This window comes from Bombina bombina, chromosome 5 (assembly GCF_027579735.1).
Source record: "Bombina bombina isolate aBomBom1 chromosome 5, aBomBom1.pri, whole genome shotgun sequence".
In the NCBI taxonomy this organism is placed as follows: Eukaryota; Metazoa; Chordata; class Amphibia; order Anura; family Bombinatoridae; genus Bombina; species Bombina bombina.
The window spans coordinates 730,432,621-730,452,706 of record NC_069503.1 but is presented as its reverse complement, the minus strand read 5'-3'; the positions used below and the strand labels follow the sequence as shown (position 1 = coordinate 730,452,706).

General features: G+C 36.9%; 1 protein-coding gene across 6 annotated transcripts in view; it reads left to right on the top strand.

Annotated features, from left to right (window-relative positions):
• The first annotated feature begins 258 nt into the window (after positions 1-258).
• KIF13A (kinesin family member 13A) overlaps positions 259-20,086 on the top strand; it is a 390,994-nt gene continuing 371,166 nt past the window's right edge. For 3 of the 6 annotated variants that reach the window (XM_053714781.1, XM_053714780.1, XM_053714778.1), the window contains exons 1-2: positions 261-764; positions 2,616-2,709. In XM_053714781.1, coding sequence (XP_053570756.1) covers positions 710-764; positions 2,616-2,709 — 149 coding nt within the window. In that variant the 5' untranslated portion in view covers positions 261-709. Of the gene's footprint in view, positions 765-2,615; positions 2,710-20,086 lie in introns of all 6 variants that reach the window. The other 3 variants (XR_008402581.1, XM_053714779.1, XM_053714782.1) reach the window with 2 other exon arrangements.

Sequence of the window (20,086 nt, the reverse complement as noted above, 5' to 3'; positions counted from 1 at the left end):
GAGAGGGGGGGGGTCTTGAATTGGATTTTAGACACTGGGCTAAGCTAAGGGACATGAAACAGCAGCAAATAATTACAATTATTATTGTGGTTCTTACTGATTTTTACAAGTCAGATAATTTCTCTTTCAATTCCCATCTAAACACTGACGATAAAGTTGGTAGCTCATTTACCTCAATTACTAGAGTGTGTGTCATGAATCCACCTTAAATGAACAAAGCGTATAGGGAGGCTGTACTATAGGCAGGGAGTGGAGCCGAGTGCTGGTGCAGGGCACTCTCGGATATGCAGGGATAGGGATACAGAGGGTGGCATGGATAATCCTTGTAGACACTGAACCACCCTGAAAGAGGAGGTGGGAGGGGCTGCACTGGCAGCAGCAATCGGCTTCTGTCTCTTATAATGGCGACAAGACTGGGATTTGTCCTCAGCAAATAAGGAGAAGAGGAAACTGCAAAGCGGAGTTGATCTCCTGCGCTGGGCGCCGCTTCTTTGCATGGATCGTGATGGGCTTTTTTACTTTTCAAAGGATTCTGCCTTTACCAGAGAAAACCAGGCGAGCTGTGCAACATCGCTTGGGGGATTTAAATAAAGAATTGATCTAAAATAATAATAAAAAAAGACAATTCTGGCACCCAGGAGGCTGTGTTGGAGGGAGGATTGGAGTTCATCTGGATTTGTCCTCCTTGGGTGGCTGATCTGATGCAAACATGTCGGGTAGTAAGGTGATAGTGGCCGTGAGAGTCCGGCCCATGAACCGGCGAGGTAATATAAAGATGTTTGTTTACCCCATTGCTACACAGTGCAGCCCTCTCATGGGGCTGATGCGCATTCAGTTGTTTTGCAAACTTTACTGTAGTTGAGCGGCAATCAAGGGAAGTTGCTATACAAGACAAGTATGCACTGCACTGACCCCCCCCATCTAGTAGTGCAGCGATAACATTTGGCACTTTGGCTTCTTTAACCCCTTGACTGAGTGTGCTGCAATCCGTTTTTATTTGCAGCCAAGAGGTTACATTTTATTTTTTCCCCAGCCACAGACAAACACATCTAATTACTGAGTGCAGATTACTGTATATCACTATAACTTACAGCAGAAATACTTTTGAAGCTTTAGAATAAGACAACCAAGAGGGAGGGTTTGCAACTGATTTATGGATTGATTATTAAACAATTCTTTTTAACTTATCTTGTGTGTCTCTGTAATTCGAGCTGCACTGATCAGTACAACAGCAGTTTAGATTCTGTCAGAATTTTTACTTGGGTGTTCGAAATCAAGTCCCAGTTGATGCAGTAAAGATACGAGTTGGATTCTAATCGTGTAATAGCATCACATGCACATTTGAATAAAAGTTCAAAAGTCAAGTTTTGAAGTGTAACAAACATGCCCCACTGCAGCTGGCAAAATGTCATTTAAACTTGTTCTTTTGTTGTGACAGCCTAAATCACTGCAACACCCCCCCCCCCTCTTGTATGAAGGATCCCAACAAAAGTTGTTTTGGGTAGTGCAGTTTTCTTTTAAAGTGACAGACTTGACAAGTGTGTGGGTGCACACAAAATGTGTCTTTTTAATTTGGTTCTTGAATTCCTTTTAACCCATGGTGCTATTCTTAGGTCGGTGATTGTCTGTCTCACCTAAATCCAAACCATACCTTAACTCATATTACTGTAAAATGTATCAGAATGGATATTTGTGTATTTGTCTTTCTGTTGTACTTCCTCTAAACTGGCTGCCACCTTCAGATCATGGCGTACCCTGAATTCCCCTTATACCCACAGTTCACTAAGAGGGCAAATGGTAGCCTAGAAAGAAGCAAATATATTGCAAATGTAGAATTCTCAAAATATTGTAATGTATTCAAATGGAAGCAAACATCCCAATATTATTTTTTATTTTGAATACAAAGTGTTTGATGGGGCGCCCTATCCGTTACTGAATCCCAACCTACTAAAGTGAGAAAAGAAAAAGGCTACATGAGGTGGCTTCTGTACAAACTTTGGTGGTATATTTGCATTTTTTAAAAAAATATATAATGCACTGTACAAATATTTTCCTGTAATTGAACTTATTTATGGAATTAGGCCCTATTTTAATTCCCCCCAAAACATGGATCTCCATACTGTATATTATATGCAGTAAACTGATGTAGAAATATACACCATCTAATCATAATTAAACAAATATTGTGTTTTTTGTCCCTACCTTGAAGGCCAGTGCATTACATCCATGTACCTTTCATCAAACATTTTAGGCTCTAGCCACAAGTCTCTAAATTCCTCAAGTTCGGCCTTGAGACTGGTTGAATCAAGTGATTTTAATTCCTCTGTCTTTGCATTGCTGTATTACTTTATACAACACCTCCAAATCCAACTTTTTGAGAGTTAAATCTTTTTATGATTGGGTCGACTACTTGTTATTCATTTGTATACTTTTTATATTGCCCTCAGCTTCTAGTACACTGAAATTGTGTAGACATATTTTAGATGTTTGGGAATATGCCTTTAGTCTATCTTGTGTTGAGATTCAAAAATGTGTGTGGCAAACATGGATTTAAGTGCTGAGAGTCCTTTGGTGTTTATAAATGTAACCATGTGCAAACAACTTGTTTGGTTTAGAGTTGGATCTGAATACAAAATGTATTGTGGAGATGGAAGGTAATCAGACCGTACTGCAGCCCCCGCCAACCAATGCCAAGCAAGGAGAGAACAGGTAACGCACATCAAATTATTTTGAACTTCCTAAGCAAATGTAATTTTCTAATGTTCTCATTGACCACAAAATATCATTTTTGTTTACTTTCAGTGGGGTGAAGGAAATGTTTGTAGGCCATATATTAAATGAACAGTATTTTTTGTTTGCTAGTAGCTTTCAAATAAGAGTCGTGTTTAGGCACTTGGACCTGATACAGATCACTTTCAAGTAAATATAACTCAGTATTTTACCATTGGGTTTTTATTCAGAATGCATTATGTGCAACAGATTTCTTTCTTTTTATATTCCATTCATAGTGGTAACAAGATGGAACACAATGAAAGAGTTTTTTTTATGGTTCTCCTATTTAAATAAGAAAAATGTTAATAGTTGTATTTATCTGATGTGTCAGCCATAATCTACTAAATATTTTTAAGAGCATTATGTGTCATTATGAATCTATCCACACCCTCACTTTTAAAATTTTAGAATTTTATTCCCTGTTATTAATTTTATATGTATCTGTATTTAAAAAAATGCATGACTGTATATAGCTCTTAAAGTGATAGTAAATCCTAGCGTTTGTGAAACGCTAGGATTTACCAGTGCAACAAATAAAGGGGACTTTCATTCATAAAGTATAAAATACTTCATGCTGAAAGTTCATTTATTTATTTGCAGCGTTCACCGTGTGGAGTGCCTCAGGCCACCCACGGCAGAACGCTATTTTGCACTGAGGTACTCTTAGCCAATAGCTGTGCGGGCCAGGTGGCATTATGTCGGATAGCTAGCAAGCTATTGGCTAAGAGTTCCCCAGTGCAAAATAGCTTTCTGCCGTGGGTAGCCTAAGTCGCTCAGCACTGTGAATGCTTCAAACAAATAAAGGAACTTTCAACATGAAGTATTTTATACTTCATGACTGAAAATCCCCTTTATTTGTTGCACTGGTAAATCTTTCTTTTTTTTATTTTTTTTAATGTGTAAAATTCAGACATAAATTAGGTTTTATCAGCCTATGTAGATGCAAGAAGTTCATTTTAGGAACATGGTGAGTGGCACTCAGACTTCAGGCATTAGCTACATATTTTCTCTTTACAGATTCCTCATTGGTTTATTTATTTAGACTTCCTATTTAAAGGGATATTAAAGTCAAAATGAAACTTTAATATTACAATTACTTTGTTCCCTTGGTATCATTTGTTGAGAAGCATACCTAGGTAGGCTCAGAAGCAGCAATGTACTACTGGGAGCTAACTGGTGATTGGTGGCTATGCACATGTTTCCTGTCATTGGCTTACCTTATGTATGCAACTAGCTCCAGGTAGTGCGTTGCTGCTCTGGAGCTATGTATTTAACACCATTGCAAAAGGTAAACATATAGTTATATACAAGCTGTAGTGCAATATAATATGTTTTGTTAGTTTTTGGTAAACTCCTCCATCTTTGGATAGATTGTTTTACTAGTAATATGTACTATTACCAATATGTAATATCAATGTAACTTTATAAACCATTCTATGTAACCTAAAAACTTTGTGTGCAGGAACTGTATCTGATATGCTCAAAAGCACAGCACCTTAAATTGATGGTAAACTTTCCACTTGGTATAAAGAGATCCAGAATGTTAGCGATTAATTCATTAATCAGTTGTAATGATGAAGTGCTTTAACTTTCTTTTTTTTGATGAAGCGCTGAAATTAAAATACCCTGTGCTCCGTAATTTACTTCTATTATCAATTTTATTTTGTTCTCATGTTATCTTGAGCTGAAAGGCATAGACGTATGCTTAGGAGCCGGCCTATATTTGGTGCACTATATGACAACAGTTTTGCTGGAATGTTGTTCATTTGCAAGAGCACTATATGGCTGCACTATTTGGGTTTCATATCCCTTTAACCACTTTGCATTGGTTAAAAACAAGGGGCTAGATTACAAGTGAAACTCAAAAGTTTTAGCACAGTTAAGAGCTAACACCGTTCAAGGTAAATCAATAGCACTCCTATGTTTGTACTGGTATTACAAGTTGAAAGTAAAAAGTTATCGCTTGAGCGCTAACATCTGGAGGTCGGATAACGTGACCGCACTAACTCTCTTTCCCTTTATGCTAAAGCCTAAGGTACATTAAGAATACTTCAACTACCTACGTTCTTCACTGTTTTGTTATTTTTAAATATATCTTTCTATATATATCTGTATATATTTTGTAAAATAAATATCTATAGGTATATCTCTATCTATCTATAAAAAAAAAATATATATATATAATTATTATGTGTGTATATATATATATATATATATATTCAGGGCTCAAAATTTCCACTAGCCATTGGCGATTGGAAATTTTAAAGGTGGCGAGTGAAAGTTAGTTAGTGAATGTTGAGTCTGAAGTTTGGTATCATGTTGTTAGTGGCAAAGTTGGCACATTGTATTTGCAGAATGTACATTCCTATTGCAACACTGACAAACACACATTTTGTGCTATGTGCTAAAACTATTATCTAAAGGGATATTATATAGCCATGAAAGTGCAAGAATATGTTATTCCTTAACGGCTGGAGGGACCCCATTAGTGCTTAGACTGTTACTTCTGAGAGGGTAAACAGGGCAGAGAGTGAGGGATTGGAGAGGAAAAGTGAAAGTGGAGAAGAAGGTAGAGTTAAGAGAGAAAGGAGGGGGGGAGTGAAGAGATATGAGAGGGTAAAGAAAGAGTGTAAAGAGAAGTTATGGCTTGATAGAGAAGGGAGAGAGCAAAATGAGAGATTGAAGAGAGGAGGGAGTCGAGAAAGATAGCTAAGAGCGAGAAGGGAGAGATGATAATTTAAAAAAAAAAAATCTCCAGGTCTGCTATGACCTTCCATGACTGTCAGCACTCTCTGCATTCTCTATGTTCAACAACTTTTCTATCCAGCTGTTGCCTTCTCCAGAAAGTCTAGTTGATGTTTCTAACAGCTATGAACTTATTTTTGTTAATTTATTACTGTATATAGAATTATTTAAGTTGTTATGGTATAAAATAAACACAATATTATAAAATGTTTCACAATGGCTAAACATATGTAAAGAGGGGGTGAAGTAGTTGGTGTGGTGTGTGTGGAATTAGAAGTGGCGAGTAACATTTTGTCCTGGCTAGTAGCTTAGGACTTGAAATGTTGATCCGCGTGTATATATATATATATATATATATATATATATATATATATATATATATATATATGTGTACAAGGGGGAAACAGCGCTTAAAAATTCCTTATCTAAAACATAAAACATAAAATGGTAACTAGATAAATAAGTATAAAAGATCAGTAATAAATGTAATTATACAATCTTATGAATCATCAAGTGCAAAATAATGCAAAATAGTAAAAGTCCATTCAAATATTCTCTTGCAATGTGAATCCCCTTACCAGAATTTACCTCAATCTAATGAAGTAAGTTGCCGCACTGAAAGGGGTACTCAGGTACTGGTACAGGTAAGTCTGGTGTGGTGAGGAATGTCTTAATGATCTCATCCACCTTTTGGAGTATGTCATAACAAAATAATTCACATCCAGTAGTTTCCTCCCAGGATATTCAAATATGCCATCCACCTCTTGGAGTATGTAGCTTTCATTATGCCAGTGGTATGTCGACGCGTTTCGGCCTCTCACAGTCTTGAGAATAAGTGTAATTGTGCTATGTTTATCACGGCCTCAATATCCGTTTAAAGTATAGGGCACGCTTAAGGGATGTCTGCTGTGCTAAACCTTCTCTGGTTATTCTTTACCATGGACTTGTAATATCAATTTGCACACTCATTTTAGTGAAGTCCAGCTATATTGATAGCGTACCCTGCACTATCAATAGCGCTCCACTTGTAAACTGGGCCGTAGTGGATTAGGATCAGTAATGCAACATTTACATTCTCTAAATATTTAATGCATGTAATTGTTGCAAAATAATGTTTCTTTTGTTTAGTTTTTGTTGTTGCTGTATGAGGATTTATTTTCACATTTTGGTATTTTCTATGTATGCTGTAGACTTTAGAGCTTTCTTCAATACAAGCAAAGAATTTGCAGCAGAGCTTGAAGTTCTGCTTTTCTATATAAAGCCTTGCCCTAAATAAATCATTCCAGGCTTGTAACGGGTTACTGTTCATCTGTGAAAGAGTGATATTCCAGATACCAATATCCAATATCCAGTTATTTTATTTGAGTAGTTAGTTTTCTTACCCATCTGTTAAAAAGTGAGAGAGCAAGTTACAGACACCTGGGTAATCCAGCGGATAACTGTAAAGTCCATGAAAAAAGTCCTGGAATGCAGCTAAAATACCAGTGCACCAGACTGTAAAAATAGATCAGTAAAAAAGAGGCTGTGTAGCTGAGAAAGGATTAAATGCAAAATGGTTTTCATTATTATAAAAAATAATTTAAGAATTCTATTTTTATATAAAGCATGTGATGTAAAGAAGAACATTGAAGAAAACATCTCAATAATGACACCCTTTATACAATGTGTCAGTTGACTTTTCTAACGAAGATCCTACTTGTAGATCATTTTTCTCATCTCCAAACCTCAAACACTCTTCACAGACCAGAGTTTAAAGAACCAGTAAATACAGTAGATTTACATAAACAACAAATGCATGATTAAAGGACAATGCAATAGCACTTAGTCTGAACTTCAAATGAGTAGTAATCTTTTTTTCTGACAAATTTCAAAGTTATGTCTATTTCCACTCCCCCTGCATCATGTGACAGCCATCAGCCAATCCCAAATGCATATTTGTGTGTTCTGTGAATTCTTGCACATGCTCCTTAGGAGCTGGTGACTCAAAAAGTGTAAATATAAAAAGACTGTGCACATTTTGTTAATGGAAGTAAATTGGAAAGTTGTTTAAAATTCATTGCTCTATCTGAATCATGAAATTTTAATTTTGACTTGAGTGTCCCTTTAATCATTTGAGTGCTAATGACTGCTCTGAGTCATCACAGAGTTTCTCACTCTGGTGCTAATGACGGCTCAGAGCAGTCACTAGCACTCTCCCACCTTGAGGGAGATCTGGGGGCTCCCACCCGCTCCTACCCCGGTGATCATGCCTGTAGAGTGACAGGCATCGCCAGGGCTTCCCGTTTTGCGTGGTGATGTCACGCGCAATAACGTGATAACGCACAACTTTATTTATACTTAACAATGTTAAGTATAGGAGCAGGGCACATGCTGCTTAGAAGCCTGTATCTCAGGCATCTAAGCAGCTACAGACCCCCAAGACCATTGGAAAGGTAATCGCCTAACCTTTTCAACAGTGCTATAGGATCCATCAGTACTATATTCTTTTGCTCAGACCCCTTTTTTATTTAATAAAAATGAAGCTTAGTGTGAAAGTGAGCATGCTATTGGATGCTTGTTGTCACATAGGAGAGACAGGACCTACTCTGCAGATGAGCTTCAGAACTGTGCTAGTCCTTCTGTCACCAGTGGCAACAAGCAGCACATTCATTTTAGTGGGCGCAGACAACAGAGTACAGGGGATTTTAGAGCAGGGCTTAGGGAGAGACAGCCTTGTTTAAAATAATGGAAACATCATTAAAGGGACAGTTTTATTTATATATATACTGTTTAGATATGCTTATTTAAAGAACTTTTGCAATATACTTTATTTATATTGCCCCCTTTTTGTGTAATTTAGCTTTGATAATTGCGAATTTCCCATTCTCAGGGCTTGAAAGGCACCCTGATGATTCCTCAAGGCTAACCCTGCTACATATTGTTCCCTAATTGTGCTAACTTAATGACTGCGGCTAGTCTTATCTTATGCAAAACAAGCCCAGATTGCCTCCTCCAAATAAGGCAAGTGGTGGATGAAGTTTGGTTATTGGAAAACAATTGCAGCAAACAAGACGTTAATGTTTTTTAAAATATGTTTAGACTTGGCTGATATGTTATTCTATAGCAAGACAACAGAAATATGTTGTAATTACAAGGAGTTTACTTTCAAAAACAAATATGCATTGTCAACTGTTTCCTTGTCTATATTTTGAGGGATAATGAAGTAACGGTTAGACTTTAATACATCACTTCCACTACCTTGCTGTGAGAATAAATCAGTCATCTACAAATTATGCACTTTCATTTATTTATTATTATTTTGCTTATTATCAATGCATATATGCATTTTGTGTAGGATGCAGACAGACCCCTGGCACTTTCTATATATATTATAATTTAAAAAATAAATAAAAGATGTTCAATCTCCACCTTGCCAAAAAAAAAGTTTATATTCATAATATGCAAAAATGTATAGTTATAATATCATAGTAAGAAAATAAAATGTATGATTTAGGCAAATCATCTCTCCAGTGTCCCTACGGATTTATACGGTAGATATACACAGATAAGAGTTTTATAACATGTTTAACATAGGAGTAGAAATAAGACTAATAAATACCAGCACATATATCCCATATGTCGACTGGTTACATGATAAATTAGGTTTACAACAGACACAAATTAAGCGTTTGAGACGCTGGAGCATGTTCCTCATTATCAATGTAGTGAAATTGTCTTTAATTCTATTTGCGACAGTATAATGTGCTGCCCTGCTGTGTTTTCATTACATTATGAAGCATGGCTGCTTTGTAAATATATTAAGCAGACTCTGAGAGTGATTACAAACCATTGTTATAGTGGTCTTTCAAAATACCATATGGATAGCTCTGGTCCACACCAGTGTGTCGTATCCTTTGTTTTAAAACACTGTTCATATTTTATTTATGCTTTGGGAACCTGAGAACTTCTTAAGTGTGACACCTAGTAATGTGAGGAAAGCGTGTGCATTACTGGGAAGCTTGTGGATATAAATGCCATCTGCTATGTCTTGTCACATGGAGGAATACAGCAGTCACCAGAGATAGCAGCTTGTGTTCTACATTTTTGTGATCCAGGAATTAAAAACAAATATGGTGGAAAAAAGTGCTTGGATTTATGTTTGACATAATTTGAAAATACAGCATCAAAATCATTGTGTTTATTAAGTTTTTTTATTTTTATTAAAGGGACATTGTAATGAACAATAAAACACTTTTACAGGTAGCCCTCAGTTTACGCCGGGGTTAGGTTCCAGAAGGAATGGTTGTAAATTGAAACCATTGTAAATTGAAACCCAGTTTATATTGTAAGTCAATGGGAAGTGAGGGAGATAGGTTCTAGGCCCCTCTCAAAATTGTCATAAGTAACACCTAATACATTATTTTTAAAGCTTTGAAATGAAGACTTTAAATGCTAAACAGCATTATAAACCTAATAAAATAATCACACAACACAGAATATATAATTAAACTAAGATAAATAAACAAAAACATTTGATAAACAACATTTTAAACCTAATAAAATAATCACACAACACAGACTTCACTTGCATTTTTCTGCAAACAGTTCTTTCTATGCATTCCAATCTGGACTGATTTATAGACAGGAAGATCTTGTTCCTTTGAAATCTGCTAGATAGCTCAGGACTGTTTAAACTGATTAATTTCGGCTTGCTTGGCTTTGCTGCAACACAAGCGGACAGCTCCACCTACTGGCTATTTTAATAAATGCACTGCTTCTCAATGCTTTTCAATAGCAGTCACATGACTGGAAAAAAAGGTTGTTATTCTGAAACAGTGTAAATTGAACCGTTGTAAAACGATGGCCATCTGTATTTTTGTTTACTATGGGGTCAATCACAATGCTTTAGAAAAGTGTATCTAAGGATTTTTGTACACAATTCTCCATTGAAGTGTAAGGGGATTTTTTTAGATAAATTACGTTTTTATCAGTGATTAACACCAAATTAGTTATTTCTCTATAGGATTGTGATTGACCCCATGTTTAAAAAGGGACATTCATGCAAAAATAACATGCTCTATGGAATCAGTATATTTGTGCATTATATAAAGTTAAGCATACCTACCCATCAGCTCCCTGGCAGACTTCTGATCAGCACATTATTACAACATATTCCGCAGCGCTGTCCATGGATACAAATTATTTAAATAAAACAATACAAGACTTGTAAGATACAGGACAAAATTTACAAACACATACAGGAGGGATTGAGGGCCCTATTCCCGTGGGAACTTACAATCTAGAAGCAAACATTGTGCTTTTTTAATACAATTTTCATTGCAAAGATTATGGAAAAGTATGTTAGGTTTGCAGACTTTCTAACTGTCCGTATTGTTGAGGGACAGTCCCTGATTCCGAGCTCTTTACCTCTGAGACAGCCATTGTCCCTGTTTCCAGAATTTCCCTTATCCCCACTCACAGATAACCCAGACACAACCACAAACTACCTAGACACCCACAAACCCACCTACAAACCACCCACTATCCCACCCTCCCAACATGGCTCCACTTACAAAATGGCCTACTGGCCCCCATCAACCTTCCTAGTCCCTGATACCCAGCCACAAATGTTTGGAGTATGAGACTATAGAGCCCCAGTATACATTTTATTTCAGTTTCTCGATAAAAAAAGCACTTTACTTTGTTGCAATTTACTAATGTTTCATAGTCTGCTACCTTATCGGATGTATTAAAGAGAAAATGATACTGAAAACTGTGTCCCAACTTTTGGAAAACCAATTTTTGCTTAGGAAATACAGGTATACCCCGCTCATACAGCGGGTTAGGGACCGGAGCCCTGCTGTAAAGTGAAAACCGCCTTAAAGTGAAACAAGGCAGTTATAGCTTTCTTTTCAGTGTTTAAAATCTTGAAAACATGTTTGAACTGACATATATTAGGGGTGCAATAGTGCTACGTTAAGTTTAACACTAGCACAGCAAGTATTCAATTAGTATTCAATAAATACTTTACCTGTAAAATAGTGACAATTACTGTAGTAAAATTTGCCAGACTGTAGCACTGAGACAAAGATTGCACTGCAATGCTGTTAACAGAGTGAACTAAGCATAACAAAATAGTGCCAGTCACTTTTCTCGCAATCGCACAATGATTACAGCACTGTTTCAAAATCCTTGGAGGTTGAACTTCAGCTCCACAAAGCGCTGTATTAGCGAATCGCTGTAAAGTGAAGCGCTGTAAAGTGAGGTATACCTGTATGAACAAAATAAATGACCACATAGGCAGTGAGCGCTCTGTCAGAGAGGTCTATTAAACTTCAATGTATTTGTGGAGGCTCCGTAAACTCTGGTTTCTCATATTACTGGTAAACTCTATACTCAAGAAGAGGGGATGTTAGAATTCTCGTAAATCCATTATATTAGCATCCAGCTTTCTTATTAGTTAGTGTCTCTGTATTGTCTTGCAATGTACCAGACAACACGATTTTACACATGTTCTTATAGAGGCTCTTAGTAATGCAGAATCCTGTTATATGACCACGTAATGTTACATTATAGGTCTTGAGGATTTTGTCCTAAATTGAACATATATATTTCCTTGCTGTTATTATTCATTGTTTTCAGATTTCGTCTGTTTTCTTCTTTTGTATTCATCTTTTAAAACAAATAATATAATATATAATGCACATAGCCCTTTATTATAAAGCAGCTGTCAGATTTCTACAGCAGTATAAGTAAACCAGACAAAATGATTTTCTAATACTGTGTTGATTTTGGAGCAAAGGGCTGGGGAGGATACAGTCAGCCTTCCAGCAATAACATATGACCACCAGCAATTTGTCTGCAATGCAGCTGTTACATTATATCAACCACCACATCCATTCACTGGGCTGCATTTATATTGCACTTGCTGTTACCTTTCAGCCTTTTTTTTTTCCTTCAAAATATTTAGCAAATGTACATTTTTTAAACAATGTCTAGGCTTTATGAACATTTTGAATAATACATCTTGAATTTTCCCATAATTCATTACAAATTACTCATTATTCTGCTTCAGTCCTACAAATATCCCAGCTAGGCCTAGGTATAGGAAGACAATTTTAAGGAACGGTAGAATATCAAACTTAAAGGGATATGAAACCCCAAGTTTTTCTTTCATGATTCAGATCCAGCATACAATTTTAAATACATTTCCAATTTACTGCTATTATCACTATTGCTTCATTTTCTTGATATATTTTATTGAAGGAGCTTCTATGCACTAATGGGAGATAGCTGAACACATCATTAATAAGCCAATGATATATAAGTCTAGCCACCAGTCAGCAACTGGCTTCCTGATCCTGAGCTTACATGGGCATGCTTTTCAACAAAGGATACAAAAAAACAAAGCAAATTAGATAACAGAAGTAAATTAGAAAGTTGTTTAAAATTGTATGCTCTGTCTGAATCATGAAAGAAAAATGTAAAGTTCTATGTCCCTTTAAGTGTTCCCAGCACATGCGTACTCCCCTTCTTGTCTGCCTGGTTCTTCCACTGTGATAATCACATCATATTATTGGGCGTAAATCACATTATTGGGCCTAGGACAGCATAATTTGAATACAACACTGAATCCTTACAAAAGAAAGGTACCTGCTAATTATGGCTGTACTTTTGCATCATATAGCTTGTTTGTTTTGGAGTGTTGTTGAAGCTTATACGTTTATCTAGATATTGTTGATGCTTGGGTTTTATAACTTTTCATTGAAGTTTTTTAGTTTCTTATTTTCCCTACAGATATTCTGTTCTCACTGTTCATCTCCATCTAGATTTTGAATGAAGAAAATGACAAATTAAAATAAGTTAATGTTGCAACAGGAATCTGTTCTCCTTCACATTTAGGGCTAGATCACAAGTGAAGCACTACTTTATTGCGCGCTTGCAAACGGGCAAATTCGCCCGTTTACGGACGAGCGATAATATACATTATAATTGGCTGTTTTTTGCTGCCGCAAGCTTGCGGTAGCAATTAGTGTTCAAAAAATTAACCAGAGGTCAGACCTCTGGTTCATGTTTTTAATGTCCCCCAATTGCCCCCAAAATAACACGTGAGGTCCCTTTTTTATGGAAGTGCGCTCTCGTGAGTGCAATGCTTCCATGCAATGTGAATACGAGGTCGCGCTCGCATTGCACCTCACTTGTAATACCAGCTCACATTTGTGCGTGCTGGTATTACTAAATTGTGCACAAATATTTAAAATTAAGTGATGTATATTTGACCTTCATTTCTTCATTGTTTTTATTTAATTTTGTTACTATTTAATTCTTTGCAGCTAACTTACGGCTAGATTACGAGTTGTGCGTTAGGGTAAAAAAGCAGCGTTAAGAGGTCCTAACGCTGTTTTTTTTACGCCCGCTGGTATTACGAGTCTTGCAGGTTTAGGGTCACCGTACACTTCTTTGGCCTTACCGTAAAACGACTTACGTAAACTTCGTAAAGTCTTTTTTCTATGGGACTTCCATAGCGCCGGTATTACGAGTCTGTCCTGGGAGGCCAAAAAGGCGCATTTAAAAGTCAGTAGTTAAGCGTTTTATGGTACAACTCCGTAACATAAAACTCATAACTAAAGTACTAAAAAGTACACTAACACCCATAAACTACCTATTAACCCCTAAACCAAGGCCCTCCCGCATCGCAAACACTATGATAACATTTTTAACCCCTAATCTGCCGCTCCGGACACCGCCACCACCTACATTATATTTATGAACCCCTAATTTGCTGCCCCCAACATCGCCGACACCTATATTATATTTATAAACCCCTAATCTGCCGCCCCCAATGTCGCCGCCACCTACCTACACTTATTAACCCCTAATCTGCCGCCCCCAACGTCGCCGCCACTATAATAAACATATTAACCCCTAAACTGCCGCACTCCCGCCTCGCAAACATTAGTTAAATATTATTAACCCCTAATCTGCCGTCCCTAACATCGCCGCCACCTACCTACAGTTATTAACCCCTAATCTGCCGCCCCCATATTAAAGTTATTAACCCCTAAATCTAAGTCTAACCCTAACACCCCCTAACTTAAATATAATTTAAATAAATCTAAAGAAAATTACTATCATTAACTATATTATTCCTATTTAAAACTAAATACTTATACTAGCTTAGGGTTTATTTTTATTTTACAGGCAAGTTTGTATTTATTTTAACTAGGTAGAATAGTTATTAAATAGTAATAACTATTTAATAACTACCTAGCTAAAATAAATACAAATAAATACAAAAGTACCTGTAAAATAAAACCTAACCTAAGTTACACTAACACCTACACTATGATTAAATAAATTAACTAAATTAAATATAATTAACTAAATTAAATTAAATTAGCTTAAGTACAAAAAAAACAAAACACTAAATAACAGAAAATAATAAACAAATTACAAATATTTAAACTAATTACACCTAATCTAATAGCCCTATCAAAATAAAAAAAGCCACCCAAAATAAAATAAAAACCCAAGCCTAAACTAAACTACCAATAGCCCTTAAAAGGGCCTTTTGCGGGGCATTGCCCCAAAGTAATCAGCTCTTTTACCTGTAAAAAAACATACAAACAACCCCCCCAACAGTAAAACCCACCACCCACACAACCAACTCCCCAAATAAAATACTATCTAAAAAAACCTAAGCTCCCCATTGCCCTGAAAAGGGCATTTGGATGGGCATTGCCCTTAAAAGGGCAGTTAGCTCTTTTGCAGGCCCAAACCCTAACCTAAAAATAAAACCCACCCAATACACCCTTAAAAAAACACTAACCCCCTGAAGATCGATTTACCGGGAGAAGTCTTCATCCAAGCCGGGCCGAAGTCCTCAACAAAGCCGGGAGAAGTCTTCATCCAAGCCGGGCGAAGTGGTCCTCCTGACGGGCAGAAGTCTTCATCCATCCGGCTCGGAGCGGGTCCATCTTAAAGACATCCGATGCCGAGCATCCTCTTCATCTGGAGTCTTCTTACTGAATGACGTTTCCTTTAAGTGACGTCAGCCAAGATGGCATCAATAGATTCCGATTGGCTGATAGAATTCTCTCAGCCAATCGGAATTAAGGTAGAAAAAATCCTATTGGCTGATGCAATCAGCCAATAGGATTGAAGTTCAATCCTATTGGCTGATTCAATCAGCCAATAGGATTGAGCTTGCATTCTATTGGCTGTTCCAATCAGCCAATAGAATGCGATCTGAATCCTATTGGCTGATTGGATCAGCCATTAGGATTGAACTTCAATCCTATTGGCTGATTGGATCAACCAATAGGATTTTTTCTACCTAGAGAATTCTATCAGCCAATCAGAATCTAAGGGACGCCATCTTGCATGACGTCACTTAAAGGTACCTTCATTCGTCTTTAATCGTTGGATGAAGAGGATGCTCGGCGTCGGATGTCTTGAAGATGGACCCGCTCCGAGCCGGATGGATAAAGATAGAAGATGCCGTCTGGATGAAGACTTCTGCCCGTCTGGAGGACCACTTCGCCCGGCTTGGATGAAGACTTCCCCCGGCTTCGTTGAGGACTTCGGCCCGGCTTGGATGAAGACTTCTCCCGGTAAGTCGATCTTCAGGGGGTTAGTGATAGGTTTTTTAAGGGTGTATTGGGTGGGTTTTATTTTTAGGTTAGGGTTTGGGCCTGCAAAAGAGCTAACTGCCCTTTTAAGGGCAATGCCCATCCAAATGCCCTTTTCAGGGCAATGGGGAGCTTAGTTTTTTTTTAGATATTATTTTATTTGGGGGGTTGGTTGTGTGTGTGGTGGGTTTTACTGTTGGGGGGGTTGGTTGTATTTTTTTTTTTACAGGTATAAGAGCTGATTACTTTGGGGCAATGCCCCGCAAAAGGCCCATTTAAGGGCTATTGGTAGTTTAGTTTAGGCTAGGGTTTTTTTTTTATTTTGGGTGGGCTTTTTTTATTTTGATAGGGCTATTAGATTAGGTGTAATTAGTTTAAATATCTGTAATTTGTTTATTGTTTTCTGTAATTTAGTGTTTGTTTGTTTTTTGTACTTTAGCTAATTTAATTTCGGTAATTGTATTTAATTTAGTTAATTTATTTAATTATAGTGTAGTGTTAGGTGTTAGTGTAACTTAGGTTAGGTTTTATTTTACAGGTACTTTTGTATTTATTTTAGCTAGGTAGTTATTAAATAGTTAATACCTATTTAATAACTACAATAAATACAAACTTGCCTGTAAAATAAAAATAAATCCTAAGCTAGATGCAATGTAACTATTAGTTATATTGCAGCTAGCTTAGGGTTTATTTTATAGGTAAGTATTTAGTTTTAAATAGGAATAATGTAGTTAATGATAGTAATTTTCTTTAGATTTATTTAAATTATATTTAAGTTAGGGGGTGTTAGGGTTAGACTTAGATTTAGGGGTTAATAACTTTAATATAGTGGCGGCGACGTTGGGGGCGGCAGATTATTGGTTAATAAATGTAGGTAGGTGGCAGCGATGTTAGGGACGGCAGATTAGGGGTTAATAATATTTAACTAATGTTTGCGAGGCGGGAGTGCAGCGGTTTAGGGGTTAATATGTTTATTATAGTGGCTGCGAGGTTGGGACGGCAGATTAGGGGTTAATAAGTGTAGGTAGGTTGCGGTGACATTGGGGGCGGCAGATTAGGGGTTAATAAATAGTATGTAGGTGTCGGCGATGTTGGGGGCAGCAGATTAGGGGTTAATAAGTATAATGTAGGTGGCGGCGGTGTACGGAGAGGCAGATTAGGGGTTAATAAATATAATGCAGGTGTTGGTGATGTCGGGAGCGGCAGATTAGGGGTTAATAAGTGTAAGATTAGGGGTATTTAGACTCGGGGTTCATGTTAGGGTGTTAGGTGTAGACATAACTTTTATTTCCCCATAAGAATCAAAGGGGCTGCTTTAAGGAACTTTACGCTGTTTTTTTGCAGGTGTTAGACTTTTTCTCAGCCGGCTCTCCCCGTTGATTCCTATGGGGAAATCGTGCACGAGCTCGTACGACCAGCTCACCTCTGACTTAAGCAGCGCTGGTATTGGAGTGCGGTAATGAGCAAAATTTTGCTCAACGCTCACTTCTTGCCTTTTAACGCCGGGTTTCTGAAAACTCATAATACCAGCGCTGCATGTAAGTGAGCGGTGAGAAAAAACTGCTCGTAAGCACCGCATAGCCTCTAACGGAAAACTCGTAATCTAGGCCTTAGTTGTTTAGGGAAAAAAAGTATTGGTAAATGTCCAAATAAAGTCCTTATATAGAGATAATTCCTGTACATTTGACACATGTAGTTTTCTGCATTGTTAGTTTCTGACCTTTGAAGACTGCTCTGTAAATAATTTTTTTGTGAAGGGAAATATGTATAATTGGGCTTGTTTTCTTTAATGGGACATTAAACTCTAAAAACTCCTATCATGTAAAGGAAAGAGCACTATTCAAGCAATAGTAAAGGGACATGAAACCCACTTTTTTTTTTCTTTCATGATTCAGATAAAACATGCAATTTTAAACATCCAATTTATTTTTATCATCAAATTTGCTTAGCTCTCTTGGTATTCGTTGTGGAAAGCTAAACTTAGATAGGCTCATATGCTACTTTCTAAGCTGTCAAACTGCCTCATTTCTCAGTGCATTTTGACAGTTAGACACTGCTAGTTCATGTGTGTCATATAGATAACATTGTACTCACTCCCGTGGAGTTAAGTGTCTGCACCGATTGGCTAAACTGTATGTCTGTCAAAAGAACAGAGAAAGGGGGTAGTCTGCAGAGGCTTAGAAACAAGGTAATTACAGAGGTAAAACATGTATTAATATAACAGTGTTGGTTATGCAAAACTGGGGAATTGGTAATAAAGGGATTATCTATCGTTTTAAACAATAAAAATTCAGGAGAATAGAGTCCTTTTAAAGGGACACGCAAGTCAAACAAACTTTAATGATTTAGATAGAGCATGCAGTTTTAAGACACTTTCCAGTTTACTTCCATTATCACATTTTGCACTGTCCTACGGCTCCACAGACTCCCTGACCACTGGGTTTGTTGTATCTCCATTAACTTTAAATTGAGGCTCTGTGTTTACCATCTCACTGGCTATTTTGATTGAGTTACCAATATGAGCACAATTTAAATGGAAAGTATGAAGATTTTGTTATACTTGCATTTCTCAAGGGAACAAAAAAAAAATTGTTGGGGGGGGGGGAGCTTTTTAATGTCATTGTCATGCTGATATGAAGACACAGTTACACATAAATTGGTGTGTGGGGCCTGGTAGTTAGACCATACAAACTATGGGGATTAAGGGCATAGCAAATCACAAGGAAAGAATTAGTGCCAGCCGGGCGGCTTGCTCTGAGACTCCAGTATGGTTGGGTCAGCTACAAGGTTTTGTCCTCTTTGGAGTCATGGATAATGCAATTAGGGTTCTTTAGAAGAGAGGAGGTTAGAATGAGCATTTTCAATGTAGAAATCGAGTGAGAATCTCACAGCACAACATAGTGGATTATGTAGACTTTTCCATTATAAAGTTTATAACATAAAAGGATACATACTATTGAACAGGGCATTTGCTTTACTTTTATGTACTTTTATTTGGTTGCCTGGTCCTCTGTAATATTTGCAGATTGTGTAATTCTGGAATATGTTTTATTGGATTTGGAAATATTCTAGTTTTTGCTATTTTTACTCTAAACACTACCAGTGCTATAATTTTTTTTTACATTTTACAAATAGGGCCTTTTTTGGTCTGCTGTTACAGGGTCTGTTGTTGAGCAGGCTGAAACAAATCCTATAAAACTATAAAATATTACAATTGTATTTTCTTACATATCCCCCCTGAAAATAAGTTTGGCTAAAAAATGTGATTGTATAGTATACCCATTGTTTCAGGTAACGTGCAGATTACAGTAGGGCAGAATTTTGGATTCAGAAAACCATGGCTCCTAAACTTCTAGTTCTGCCGCTACAAAAGAAATCTGTTATGTGTAGCTGCAGTTTCAAATACATTTGTAAGCATCTGGATTACTATTTATTTAGGTTTTGCTTTTTACAGCATCCTTTTGGAGCATGGATCCTTGGTAGTGTTATCATCTTTTTTTGGGAAAAATGCTGGCCATGGTCATTAGCATAAATTTGCATAAATCATCACAAAACATAGCTCAGAACCTAAAGCTGCTAGGACTTATTTGTCTTGTTTTCAATTAGACTCCAAGGAGGATATTTATCAAAGCATCAATCTCTGTGCATTCCCCGGCGTCAATACGCTCGCCAGATTTCTCCAGACATCACTGCCGCGGATGTGCATATATTATTTATAAAAAAAACTGTAAAAAACAAGCGCGTCAAGTACTGCGCGATGAGCATCGGACTGTTGTTAACTAACAGTAATCGATGTCACGGATATTCTGTTTTTTCCCAACTTTATTTATACCATTTCTTTACTGTCCATGAACAAGCACATTTCTCTAAAGCTAATGTTTTATTTTTTCATCTGTTAATGTCCAAGAAATAGCTACATTTATGCCATAACAAACAATATCTCATAGAAAGTTATTTTT